At 33.5% G+C, this 14595-nt stretch overlaps 1 protein-coding gene across 1 annotated transcript; it reads left to right on the forward strand.

The window, feature by feature from the left end:
• Positions 1–7395: 7395 nt before the first annotated feature.
• Positions 7396–8064, forward strand: LOC149577187 (uncharacterized). The gene has a single exon (XM_089795828.1). The coding sequence runs from the start codon at positions 7396–7398 to the stop codon at positions 8062–8064; it is 669 nt and encodes a 222-aa protein (XP_089651954.1).
• The last annotated feature ends 6531 nt before the right edge of the window (positions 8065–14595 follow it).

Raw genomic sequence — 14595 nt, forward strand, 5'->3', positions numbered from 1 at the left:
TAATCATTAATTGAGTTACTTTAGTTAATCATTTTTTGAGTTATTTTAGGTGAATGTTTATCATAGTTAATTGTTAGTTGATAAATCAATTAAAGTCTCATGAAAAGGATTTAAGATGTTTTGTTTTAGAAGTTAGTCAAAGAAAACTCTTTCACTTCAATGTGAAACTAGTTATTAGTTCTTCTTTATTTTGTTATAAAAATCCATTTTTTATATATGGTATGAAATCGATGGGTTTGATATTGAACCTAGGGCATACTACTTAAATAAAGACTAGTAAACATGAAAATTGTTATATTAAATGTGCAAGATGAAAGTATGTAAAACACTTTGCAAGAAGGCACGACATCCCATCATTTTATACCTAATTAGGAACATACTGAACTACAACTACACTTGATATTCCATGCCTTGGCATAATGAAACCCTAAAGCAGGCTTTCCAATGAATGAGGAAAGAAAGAGTCAAGTGGAATCCTCCCAGTAAATCAACCTATAGAAACAAACTAATTCAAATTTCAAATGCCCACCAGGCCAATTCTCTTATGTACTTCCATAGATCTTGGATGGTGTGGGATATGTACAAGTCTGGAACTAAATAGAGTGTTGAAAATAAAGAAAATTTAGAATGTCTACGTCTATATTGTAAACATCCTGTGAGGAGAAAATTTTTGTAAATAAAGGTTGTCATAAATATAACATAAAAAAATTAAAATGGATAAAATAAATTGGTTTATTCCTATGTTTTTATCTACTCATGACTTCTTAATCCTATATAAAATAAGTAAAAAAAATAATATAACACAACAGATTGACATAAGAATCTTGATAATTTCTAGGTCAAACTAGTAAACAAGAAATATGAGTAGTGAAGAGAACACTGTAGGCCAAGACATGGTCTATGAAAATAACCCACAATATTCCACTGATTTATTACTTCATATTTTGCAAGAAACACAACGAAAGTTAGATAACATGGAAAAAAGAATGAATGAAATGGTAGCCTAGATGGGGCATAATCAATAGAAAATGCAATCTTCAACCTCTCCCAAAATAGAAATAGAAGTCTCTAAACACAACAAGAAAACCCCTCAAACTTCACCTTCCCAAAATGAAAAATAGAAGAAACTTGAAATAGTAAGTGACCTATCTATAGATATTAAGAAGATCAAAGCACCCAAGTTTGTTGGTTTTGAATCTAGAGAGGACGTAGAGGCTTGGTTAACTGAAATGGAATAGTACTTTGAAATTAGGAATATTTTAGAAATCTCAAAAGTAGTTTGGAGAATATACTATTTTACTGGAGAAGCTACTACATGGTGGGGAAACAAGGTTGAGCTAAACATCAAAGTCACTGAGATTACCTGGAAAAAGTTTGTAACTATTTTTAGGAACCATTGGTTACTGCAAACCTTCTATGACCAAAAGCTACTAGATTTCCAAAATCTCAAGCAAGGAGATATGGCCGTAAATAAGTATTGGAAGAAGTTTACCCAACTACTAAAGTATGTACCACCATACCAACAAGATAGGAACCTAAAAGTGAGGAAATGTATCATGGGATTGAATAATAGGATCAAAGGGGCAGCTGACGTTCTCACTCCTTAAACTATAGAAGAAGCTCTAGAAAAGGCTATCCAATAGGAATATACAATCAAGAGAGATGATTACATCTAAGATAATAAAAGAAAAAAAACTAGAATATAGAAAGTACAGATACTCGATCTTAAAAGAAATAGTTTAAGGATTATAAATTTAACAAGCTAGAAAAAAAAAAGAATTGGAATCATGAATTTTAAAAGTAATTTCAATATAAATAAGAATAATAAGGGCAGTGAAAAGAGGGGGCCACCTTTAGGATGCTTCACTTGTGAAGGAGATCATTATGCTAATAAATGTCTTATTAATACTAATACCAATCAACCACCCCGGCCATCCCTTCCACCTCAACAACATGTTTATCAATAAAGGATTCATGTGGCACTTGACAATTGACAAGCAGAACAAAAAATAGGCCCAATTAAAACTCTGGGTAAGATCTACAGGAACCTTGTTTCTATTTTAATTGATACTAGAGCTTATGTCATGCCTGCCCACTACTTTGTCTTTTTTTGCATTTTTAGACTTTTCTGTTTGGTGTTCGCTTTAGTTGATTTGTTGTCTTCTTTGCAGAACCCAGTTATATTTTGTATTAATTGGATCTCTAGATTTGCTGAACATATTCTCTATTTTAAACCATTACTTTGGTTGTGATGGATATTGGAAAAGAAGTTTCTATTATATGTTTTATTGGTTAATTTAAATACTAGTGTATGTTTATATGCTTTATGTGTTTGAACTTGTTACTGTATTTTCCTATGAGTGATTGAGAGGAAGTTGAATTATCGTAATGGTTTTGGTTATTTGATTTATAATACCTTGTTATTATTTAGTGTAGTTGGCCATGAATATATTGACTTGTTTGTTTTAAAGGTCTTAATATCTAAAGTAAAATTGGACATAAACATTTTCAAATTTCTTATTTAAAAACAAAATTTAAATTAAGGGAAAAGTCTCCTATCAACATATAAACCTAGAGAGATTTTGAATGCTTTGAGCTAGTATTATGTACATTATTTGTAAGCCACATTTGGCGGTGGATTTTGATCTGCCGTATGCACGACTCAATATTTGAGTTTAGTTTCTTAAATGCATTTGATTAAGGCATTAATATGCCATTTATTAGCTTGGATGGCCAATTCATTTGGTTTTGTGTTGTTGAAGTTGAGCCGATAAATTGGGCCCATTGTTCTGTATGTTTTGCATCTGGATGTTGGTTGCTGAAAAATGACATCATGAAGGAATTAGTCAGAAGGGCATTCATGTTTATGAAGCTGAGGAGTGTTTGGGTTTTTCCTATTAGTCATTATCTTTCTCTAGCTTATTAGTGTTTCCAGTTTTGGGGTGTGTTGTTGACTTGGGGTTTTGGTAGCAAGTTATTTACAGAGTTTTCTATCGAGCTTATTGGGGAACCTATCGCGATTTGAGGTAGGGGGCCTTTCTTAAACCCTACTCTCTTTCTCTCGGTTGTGTGTGTGTTTCATTTGAACTATTAACTAGAATGGTTAAAATGGTTTGTTATAGGGTCTCACATATCGACACCCAAGGGTGGAAGTATGCAGGGTCAACAATAATTTGTTGGACTATGTATATTTCCACATTTGGATGTGGGTATGGTGAGATTGCTATGGTAACATAGCCATGCTATAGCGTATTTGTATGTGAAAAGGTAATTAGTATTATAGTAATGCTCTCGAGTTTTTGTTAAGTCGAGTTCTGTGTGTTTTGGAATTTTAGTATATAATGTTGTTGGGCATTTTTTAAAATTGTGGCATGCGCACGAGCTATAACTGGGTTATTGTTTTTCATTAAGAAAGCTTTATCTGGGCTTTAGTTGGGCTCTATTTTGTGTAGAAACTATTCGTTTATATTTACACAAATTTATGTTTTTATTTACTGTGTCGAGTCGTGTCAAAACTACATACTTATGACTGTTAGCTCAAAACTTTTATAAGGTTAAATTGTATGGTTTAAACCGAGTCATAATGGTGAATAGTCACAACATAAATATGTTTTAGAACGTTTGGCTTTTGCCATGTTTGGATAGCATTATGAGGAATAAAATGAAGGTTTCTTTATTTTCGCTGTTAGATTCAGGGTATAAAACCCGAACTTTTTTTTTATGATCTATATAGACATGGGTACGAGAATCCATTCCAACCAACAGTGACTGTATTTAAAACATTAGTTTCTAAAAGTTTGCTATGTAGGAAACTTAAAACGTAGACTTCAATTGTCAGTTATAATTTGACATTTGGTCATATAGTTAGCTTGTAATATTAAAAGTGATGTATTAACAAGTTATATCATAGTGTTTTTACTTGTTTTAAAAGACTATCAAAGAGCCAACACTTGAGGTGAACTGGCATTACATTTCGAACACAAAGTTTGCATTTGGTATGTTGTTGGTTTTTGTTAAGCTATCAGATGCTATTATGAAGTGGAACTGGGCAATGACATCTTGTTAATTAGATAAGAAGGAACTTGAAAATCAATAGTTACATCATAGCGATAGAAAAAATTTCCATTAAGTAATAAAAAGATGTGGAATGGTAGCAAGTTTTAATAACTCTTGTCTTATTGAATTATGCAAGTGATTCATTTTCATGTTCAATTATATAACGTAGTTTGTGGTAGTTGAAGAATTGCATAACTGATGAGATTTCATTACCAAAAAATAATAATGTGAATCTGTATGTGTGCATATTAAAACATGGTAGAATTTTATTTTAATTAGTTTTGATTATGGGTATGCTAGAAGTTTTTTATTCAGTACCTGTGTAAATAGCATATAATCTAATTCTATTTCATAATATTCGTATGTTATTAGGATTCGGGTTGTGGGCAGTAGCATATGGTCATATAGTTTATGCAAATTCAAAAACTGATGTTAGTTTATGAATTGTGCATAAGTAAAATTTTTCATTTGGATTTAAGGTTTAATACATGATATCGTTATTGATGTTATTTTGTATAAAACATTACATGGAGAAGTTTGCTAGACATGATCAAATTAGTCTGAATACGTTATGAAGCATTCTGGTTAACAATTGTAGGATGTTTTGAATTGAAATTTTATAAGTTGGAAATCTTTTATTTCAAAAATGTATTTCAGTCCATATTTAAAATGAAAATTGCTACAATTAATGAGACAGACTTTGTGATATATGTTTGATGATATGTCATTAAAGCAAGAATATCATATGCATGCTGATTTGTATCTTGGTCATTTTGAAGTCAAGTGCATATGGTTATGTCAGCATGAAGTTAATTGTATAGTATTAAGATTAAGTAAGTATCGTTAAGTTGGGATAACAGTTTAATTGTATTTGCATAATCTTGATTTTGTAGGTTACGTTCCTATTGTTATAATTATCCATATTTACCTTTGATTTGGCAGAATAAGATGTATTACGAATGGATTAAAAGATGTAGTACCATGTTGTAAACTGATTTATATCTGTTGCATGTACATTCTTAGTATATCTATTTGATGTGTATTTTAAGAATGGCTATGATGAACATATATCGAGGTGGCTGAATTTGGTTTATCCGATTCAGTTAATTAATTCAGTGATAACTATAAAATAAATTGGGTGGGTTAATTATATATAAAAGATAATTGGCCTTAACTATGACTTAAACCTATATGGTTAAGTACGGAGAACAAGGCATATCTCTATTCTATCATTGACAAGTATAATAGAGATTACCGTTATGTGTTGACTATGGGCATACCATACACGGATGCAGAATCTTAGTGCCATAACAATGACACCTCAGTATATGTATGTTTCATTTATGGGTTATTCTTAGTGCGAGTTTAATTTTGCATTGTTAAGTAAATGTGTACTTCTTGCATATTAATTTGAAACTACACTATGTTAAGTGATTTAGATATCTGCATTATGGTTTATATATGATTATTCTAACATGTATGCAGGTGGATTACACTTTTTAATTCTATGTGTACTGAGCCCCTTGTTGTGTTGTGTTTCATTTTTTTGTATGTTTTCCAAGTGCATCGAGAATGTTTAACAAGTAACCAAAGATGACTGTTGAAGTTACTTTTGAAACAACATTTAGGGTTCCTATGTTAGACATAGGCATTTAGAAATTAAGATAAACCACATTATTGTACTGAACTCAATTTGTATTAGCATCATTGTGGAAACATATATGGATGATATTATATTTCTTATTGAGGTTTTCAGATTAAGAATGATTCAATCTGTGTATTTGTTCTTGTATTAAGATGATTTATATTAAAAAAAAAATTATTATTTTCTTTGTTCTCATTCTTTGTTTCTTAGTATTGGTTTGTTTTAGTATGGTGTTACATTTTGGTATAAGAGCTCGGGTTAGAATAACCAAGACTTTTAGGTTTAGGGTTTATCCCGTCATCGATACATTTTGATAATAATTTTGTTTTTAGGTTGCTATCATGCCTCCCATCACTAGAGGAATTCGAGGACGCAGTATCCTTGAGGATGACCTTGCTAGCAAAGGTAGAGGCAAGGGCTGTGGTAGAGGTCCTAGGTACCAGAATGATGCTGGAAATTATTAGTTTGATTAGAATGATGGGTTTGGTAACAACCAGAATAATCAAGCAGACCAGGCTTTAGTACATCAGAGAATTCTAGAATGTCTTGATAATATTGAGGCTAATAACTATATTCCTAGTGGGGGAGCGAATGATAGGAGACCTCTTGTGCAGGGCGTTAATCTTCCTATAGAAGAAGATCCAGTGGCAAGAGCTCAGCTAAAGGACCTTTCCAAGATGAAAGGATCATTATTTTATGGTTCAAAATAGGGTACAACGACAGAAGCTTGGCTGTTGAATATTGAGCAATGTTTTATTTTACATTGTTATCTGAGTAACGTGAAGGTTAGATGGATAGTTATGCATCTGAGAGGTTATGGTTCCCTGTGGTGGGAATAGGAGTTGGAAAAGCTGGGCATTGATATCTCTCTAGTTACATGGGAAATTTTTGTTGAGCGCTTCAAGGAGAGATTCATGTTAGAATATTGGCATCAAGCCCGTGGTGAGGAGTTCTTTTAGATCATGCAGTCTGCCTCTATAGTGGAAGCTTATGAACGAAGGTTCTTCGAACTTAAGAATTTTTTTGGGTGGGCTGAAAATGATAAGGCCATGATACAGCATTTCATTAGAGGACTTATGCCCAAAATTGGGGAGGAAGTGAGAACTTTTTGACCTTTGACTATGCAGGAAGCCTTAGAGTGAGAAAAGTTAATTGAGATGAAGTCTAGTTATCATGGGGCTGCTTACAAAACCAACATGAATCCACCTACTCTGGATGTCAGTAAGAATCAGAAGCCTCCACAAAGTAGTTCAAAAACTAGATTTCCAAGTGGAAAATTCAAGAAGAGGAAGTTTGATAAGAACTCCAAAGGTTCAGAATAGCTTAAACCATCTCAACCACCTCAAATTGTGCAAAGTGATAAGCCACTTCCTAATCCTTTGGGTCAAAACATGGGATTCAAGAAATCTATTGATTTTTTTCATTGCGGTCAGATAGGTCATTATCAATCTCAGTGCCCTACCTAGGATAAGCCAAAGGTTGGACCTAAGCCAGCTAGGTTTGAAGCAACAGTTGGTGATTCTGCCAGGAACCACCGTATCTTTGCAACCCTAGATCAGAAGCAAGCAGAACACCAGAACGTAGTTATTGAAGCTCAGGGTAATACTCAAGGTATGAAAGTATTTATTTTATTTGACTCTAGAGCTATAGAATCATTTATTTCTTCTACTTTAGTTGCAAATAGTGGTATTCCTATGGTTAAGGCAAGTAACAGTTGGCAAGTGGAGTTAGCATCAAGTTCTAGGGTGTGTGCTGATTTGATTGCTCCTGACTGTAAGATTCTTATGAAATCTTTTACTACTTCAGCGAACCTTAGGGTTATACCTTTAGGGTCATATGACATAGTTTTGGAAATGGATTGGTTAGATCCGCATCAAGCTATTTTGAATTGTAAGGATAAGAAAATCAACTATGTTGATAATCTTGGATCAGCTAGGATTATTGCGAGAATCAAGAGACCTATCTCTTTGCGGACTATTTTTGCCAAGAAAATGGCAAGATGTGCTTGGAAAGGCTGTAGTTTGTTTGCCATTTTGGTAAATGACTTAGAAGATTCCGTATTTGGAGGTTCTTCTCTCGATCATCCAGTCTTGCAGAGTTATTCAGATGTCTTTGTTGGGGAGATTCCTAGAATACCTCCTAGAAGAGAGATTGATTTTCGAATCGATTTAGTGCCTAGAATAGAACCAATTTCAAAGACTCCATATAGAATGATAGCTCAAGAGCTGGTTGAGCTTAAGTTTCAGTTGGAGGAGCTATTGGAGAAGGGTTTAATTTGTCCCAGTGTTTCGCCTTGGGGTGCTCTAGTAATCTTCGTCGAGAAGAAAGATGGCTCCTTAAGACTTTGCATAGACTATAGATAGTTAAACAAAGTCACTATTAAGAATAGGTATCCTTTGCCGAGAATTGATGACTTGTTTGACTAGGTCAAGGGTGCCCGCGTATTTTCAAGGATTGATCTAAAATTTAGATATCATCAACTTAGAATCCAGGAAGCTGATATTTACAAGATAGCTTTTTGCACTAGGTACGGGCACTACAAATTCATAGTGGTACCTTTTGGGTTAACAAATGCACGTTCAATGTTCATGAGCCTGATGAACGGTGTGTTTAGAACTTAACTAGACAAGTTTGTATTGGTTTTTCAGGATGATATTTTGGTTTATTCCAACACTGTTGAGGAGCACAAGCAACATTTAGAGCAGGTTTTGTAATGTCTTCGTAGGAATAGATTGTATGCTAATCCTAAAAAGTGTGAATTCTTCAAATTGGAGATTTGTTACTTGGGGCATATTATTTATGGAGATGGAATTTCTGTGGATCCATCCAAAATTTGGGCTATTGTAGATTGGCTTGCACCTACTAATGTGTTAGAGGTTCGAAGTTTCATGGGCTTAGCAAGCTATTACCATAGATTTGTGTTAAATTTCTCCAGTATAGCACATCCTATCACATCTCTTCAGAGAAAAGGGAAGAATTTTGTGTGGACTGATGAATGTGACCTGCAGCATTTTAGAAACTTAAGGAATGTTTGACCAGTGCACTAGTTCTAGCAGTTCCTGATTCTGCTAAAGAGTTTGTGGTTTGTATTGATGCATCTTTGAATGGCTTAGGGGTAGTGTTGATGTAGGAGGGATATGTTATTGCTTATGAGTTTAGAAATCTGAAGAGTCATGAGGTTAACTACCCTACTCATGATCTCGAACTCGCTACGATTATGCATGATTTGTCTACGTGGCAGCATTTTCTTCTGGGTCAACGTTTTGAGTTACATTCTGATCATCGAAGTCTTCAGTATCTTTTCACGCAACTAGACCTCAATGCTAGACAACAAAGATGGATGGAATTCATGTGTGAATATGACTTTGAGATTAAATATGTGCAAGGGAAGGAGAACGTGGTTGCTAATGCACTTCATAGAAGGCGACATGAGTTATCATCTTTGATTCTTTCAGTTGATCTTAAGGATAGGATCTTACAGAACCTTTCCGCAGATAATTGGTTTTAGGATGTTAAGGCTATTATGGATAGTGGCAATGACTTGGAAGGATATTTTGAGGGGTATTTAGTGAATCCTAAAGGTTTGCTACTATATAGAGGGAGTGTGTACATTCCTGAGTTGGGGGATTTGAGAGATCTAGTTATGGTTGAGGCACACAAGGCACCATATTCAGCTCATCCAAGTGTCAAGAAAATGCATGCTGACCTTAAGCAGCATTATTATTGGCCTAGAATAAAAAGAGACATAGTAGATTTTGTGGCTCGATGCTTGGAATGTCAGTGCATGAAGGCTGAACATCAGCACCTCGCAGGATTATTGCATCCACGTAGTATTCCAGAATGGAAATGGGACACCATTTCGATAGATTTTATTACTAGATGGCCTATGACATCTTGAAGGAATGATGCTATTATGGTGGTAGTGGACCATTTTTTGAAGGTTGCTCATTTTATTCCAGTTAGATCATCCTATAATGTAGCAACGGTTGCCAAAGTATATATGGAACAAATAGTTAACTTACATGGAATTCCTAAAAATATTATTTCTGATAGGGATCCAGTGTTTACTTCATCTTTTGGGAAATCCTTGCAGTGAGAGTTAGGTACTCAACTGAATTTCAGTTCAGCCTATCACCCTGAGATGGACAAACAAACTGAATGTGTCAACCAAATTTTGGAAGACATGCTTAGGATGTACGTAATGGATAGAAAGAATAAATGGGAGGAGTATCTACACTTGGTTGAGTTTACGTATAACAATGGATATAAAAGTTCCATAGGTATGGCACCATTTCAAGCATTGTATGGAAGACCCTGTAGGAGGCCTCTTAGTTGGGATAATTTGGATGACAGGACTCTTTTAGGTCCAGTTATGTTGTTAGATTTGGAGCAGTAGGTTAAGAGGATCAGAGAGCATCTTATTACTGCTCAGGATAGGCAGAAGAAATATGTTGATAAGCATAAAATTGATCGTCAATTCCTGGTTGGTGATAAAGTGTTTCGTTGGGTTAGGCTACGTAAGAGTCCAATTCGTTATGGAAAGGGGTCCAAGTTAGCACCACGATTTGTTGGTCCATTTGAAATTTTGGAACGGATTGGACTTGTTGCCTACAAACTTGCCTTGCCACTGAGTCTTTCACGTATTCATAATTTTTTTCATGTTTCTATTTTTCGTAAGTATATTCCTGACATTGCTCATGTGCTGGATTGGAAACATTTGCAGATTTTAAATGGACAGGTCATGTTGGAACCAGTGCAGATCATGCAAAGCAGAACTATGAGTTTAAGAGGAAGAGAAATAAGGCAGGTAAAAGTCTTATGGGACCCCAATGATGAAACATCTGCTACCTGGGAGGATACTAAAATGATGAGAATAGCTCATCCGCACATGTTTGCTAACTTCTAGGAGAAAGTCGAATCCTAGTGGGGGAGGGTGTCATGCCTGACCACTACTTTGGCTTTTTCTACATTTTAGACTTTTCTGTTTGGTGTTCGCTTTAGTTGATTTGTTGTCTTTTTTGCAGAACTTGGTTATATTTTGTATTAATTGGATCTCTAGATTTGCTGAATAGATTCCCTATTTTAAACCATTACTTTGGTTGTGATGGATATTGGAAAAGAAGTTTTTGTTATATGTTTTATTGGTTAATTTAAATACTAGTGTATGTTTATATGCTTTACGTGTTTGAACTTGTTACTATATTTTCCTATGAGTGATTGAGAGGAAGTTGAATTATCGTAATGGTTTTGGTTATTTGATTTATAATACCTTGTTATTATTTAGTGTAGTTGGCCATGAATATATTGACTTGTTTGTTTCAAAGGTCTTAATATCTAAAGTAACATTGGACATAAACATTTTCAAATTTCTTATTTTAAAAAAAAAATTTAATTAAGGGAAAAGTCTCCTATCAACATATAACCCTAGAGAGATTTTGAATGCTTTGAGCTAGTATTATGTACATTATTTGTAAGCCACATTTGGCGGTGGATTTTGATCTGCTGTATGCATGACTCAATGTTTGAGTTTAGTTTCTTAAATGCATTTGATTAAGGCATTAATATGCCATTTATTAGCTTGGATGGCCAATTCATTTTGTTTTGTGTTGTTGAAGTTGAGCTGGGAAATTGGGCCACATTGTTCTGTATGTTTTGCATCTGGATTTTGGTTGCTAAAAAATGGCATCATGGAGGAATTAGTCAGAAGGGCATTCATGTTTATGAAGCCAAGGAGTGTTTGGGTTTTTCATATCAGTCATTATTTTTCTCTAGCTTATTAGTGTTTCCAGTTTTGGGGTGTGCTGTTGACTTGGGGTTTTGGTAGCGAGTTATTTACAGAGTTTTCTATCGAGCTTATTGGGGAACTTATCGTAATTTGAGGTAGGGGGCCTTTCTTAAACCCTACTCTCTTTCTCTCGGTTGTGTGTGTGTTTCATTTGAACTATTAACTAGATTGGTAAAAATGGTTTGTTTGAGGGTCTCGCATATCGACACCCAAGGGTGGAAGTATGCAGGGTCAACAATAATTTGTTGGACTCTGTATATTTCCACATTTGGATGTGGGTATGGTGAGATTGCTATGGTAACATAGCCATGCTGTAGCGTATTTGTATGTGAAATGGTAATTAGTATTACAATAATACTCTTAGGTTTTCGTTAAGTCGAGTTCTGTGTGTTTTGGAATTTTAGTATATAATGTTATTGGGCATTTTGTTAAACTGTGGCATGTGCACAAGCTATAACTGGGTTATTGTTTTGCATTAAGCAAGCTTTATGTGGGCTTTAGTTGGGCTCTATTTTGTGTAGAAACTATTCATTTATATTTACACAAATTTATGTTTTCATTTACTGTGTCAAGTTGTGTGAAAACTACATACTTATGACTGTTAGCTCGAAACTTTTATAAGGTTAAATTGTATGGTTAAAACTGAGTCATGATGGTGAATATTCACAACATAAATATGTTTTAGAACATTTGGCTTTCCCCATGTTTGGACAGCATTATGAGGAATAAAATGAAGGTTTCTCTGTTTTCACTGTTAGATTCAGGGTATAAAACCCAAACTTGTTTTTTATGATCTATATAGACATGGGTACGAGAATCCATTCCAACCAACAGTGACTATATTTAAAACATCAGTTTCTAAAAGTTTTCTATGTAGGAAACTTAAAACATAGACTTCAATTGTCAGTTATAATTTGACACTTGGTCATATAGTTAGCTTGTAATATTAAAAGTGTTGTATTAACAAGTTATGTTATAGTGTTTTTACTTGGTTTAAAAGACTATCAAACAGACAACACTTGAGGTGAACTGGCATTACGTTTTGAACACAAAGTTGGCATTTGGTATGTTGTTGTTTTTGTTAAGCTATCATATGCTATTATGAAGTGGAATTGGGCAATGACATCTTGTTAATTAGATAAGAAGGAACTTGAAAATCAATAGTTACATCATAGCGATAACAAAATTTTCCATTAAGTAATGAAAAGATGTGGAATGGTAGCAAGTTTTAATAACTCTTGTCTTATTGAATTATGCAAGTGATTTGTTTTCATGTTCAATTATATAACATAGTTTGTGGTAGTTGAAGAATTGCATAACTGATGAGATTTCATTACCAAAAAAAAAATGTGAATCTGTATGTGTGCATATTAAAACATGGTAGATTTTTATTTTAATTAGTTTTGATTATGGGTATGCTAGAATTTTTTTATTCATTACCTATGTAAATAGCATATAATCTGATTCTGTTTCACAGTATTCGTATGTTATTAGGATTCGGGTTGTGGGCAGTAGCATATGGTCATATAGTTTATGCAAATTCAAAAATTGATATTAGTTTATGAATTGTGCATAAGTAGAATTTTTCATTTGGATTTAAGGTTGAATTCATGATATCGTTATTGATGTTATTTTGTATAAAACATTACATGGAGAAGTTTTCTATACATGATCAAATTACGAATAAGATGTATTACGAATGGATTAAAAGATGTAGTACCATGTTGTAAACTGATTTATATCTGTTGCATGTACATTCTTAGTATATCTGTTTGATGTGTATTTTAAGAATGGCTATGATGAACATACATCGGGGTTGTTGAATTTGGTTTATCTAATTTAGTTAATTAATTTAGTGATAACTTTAAAATAAATTGGGTGAGTTAGTTACATATAAAAGATAATTGGCCTTACCTATGACTTAAACCTATATGGTTAAGTACAGAGAACAAGGCATATCTCTATTTTATCATTGACAAGTATAATAGAGATTACCGTTATGTGTTGACTATGGGCATACCATACACGGATTTAGAATCTTAGTGCCATAACAATGACACCTTAGTATATGTATGTTTCATTTACGAGTTATTCTTAGTGCAAGTTTAATTTTGCATTGTTAAGTGAATGTGTACTTCTTGCATATTAATTTGAAACTGCACTATGTTAAGTGATTCAGATATCTGCATTATGGTTTATATATGATTATTCTATCATGTATGTAGGTGGATTACGCTTTTTAATTCTGTGTGTACTGAGCCCCTTGTTGTGTGCTGTTTCACTTTTTTGTATGTTTTCTAGGTGCATTGAGAATATTTAGCAAGTAACCAAAGATGACTATTGAAGTTACCTTTGAAACAACATTTAGGGTTCCTATGTTAGACATAGGCGTTTAGAAATGAAGATAAACTACATTATTGTACTGAACTCAATTTGTATTAGCATCATTGTGGAAACATATATGGATGATATTATATTTCTTATTGAGGTTTTCAGATTGAGAATGATTCAATCTGTGTATTTGTTCTTGTATTAAGATGATTTATATAAAAAAAAAATTATTATGTTCTTTGTTCTCGTTCTTTGTTTCTTAGTATTGGTTTGTTTTAGTATGGTGTTATAGCTTATGAATGCTCTATATCACCTAAACTATTAGGTAGATTTCCAAAGAGATCTAGTTTTATGGAAAAACCATGGATAGTTTAGTATGCAAACCAATCAAGGACTAAAATATAGCAGTGTCTATTTGAGGCTCAGGTTGATTTTCCAAATTTCTCTACTAAATTTAACTTGTATGTAGCACCTCTTAGGTCTTATGATATTATTACAAGCATTAATTGGCTTAGTGATCATAAGGCCAAGGTTAATTATCTTGCTAAAATTGTAGATTGTTTGGATGACCAAGGAAAATCTATAAGAATTAAAGGGGTTATATATGAAATTAAATCCAAATAGATATATGCCATGCAACTCAAGAAATGTGGAAGAAAAGGTTGCTAGATTTTTGTAGTAAGAGTTGAAGATATGAGAGATCCTATAAACACCACTTATGGAGATGATTAAATTTTTGAAGATGGGGAAATTGGGGAAAAATTAAAGGAATATTTGA

The sequence above is a fragment of the Cupressus sempervirens genome, chromosome 1, assembly GCF_028749045.1.
Source record: "Cupressus sempervirens isolate cs-2001-9-10 chromosome 1, ASM2874904v1, whole genome shotgun sequence".
Taxonomy (NCBI): Eukaryota; Viridiplantae; Streptophyta; class Pinopsida; order Cupressales; family Cupressaceae; genus Cupressus; species Cupressus sempervirens.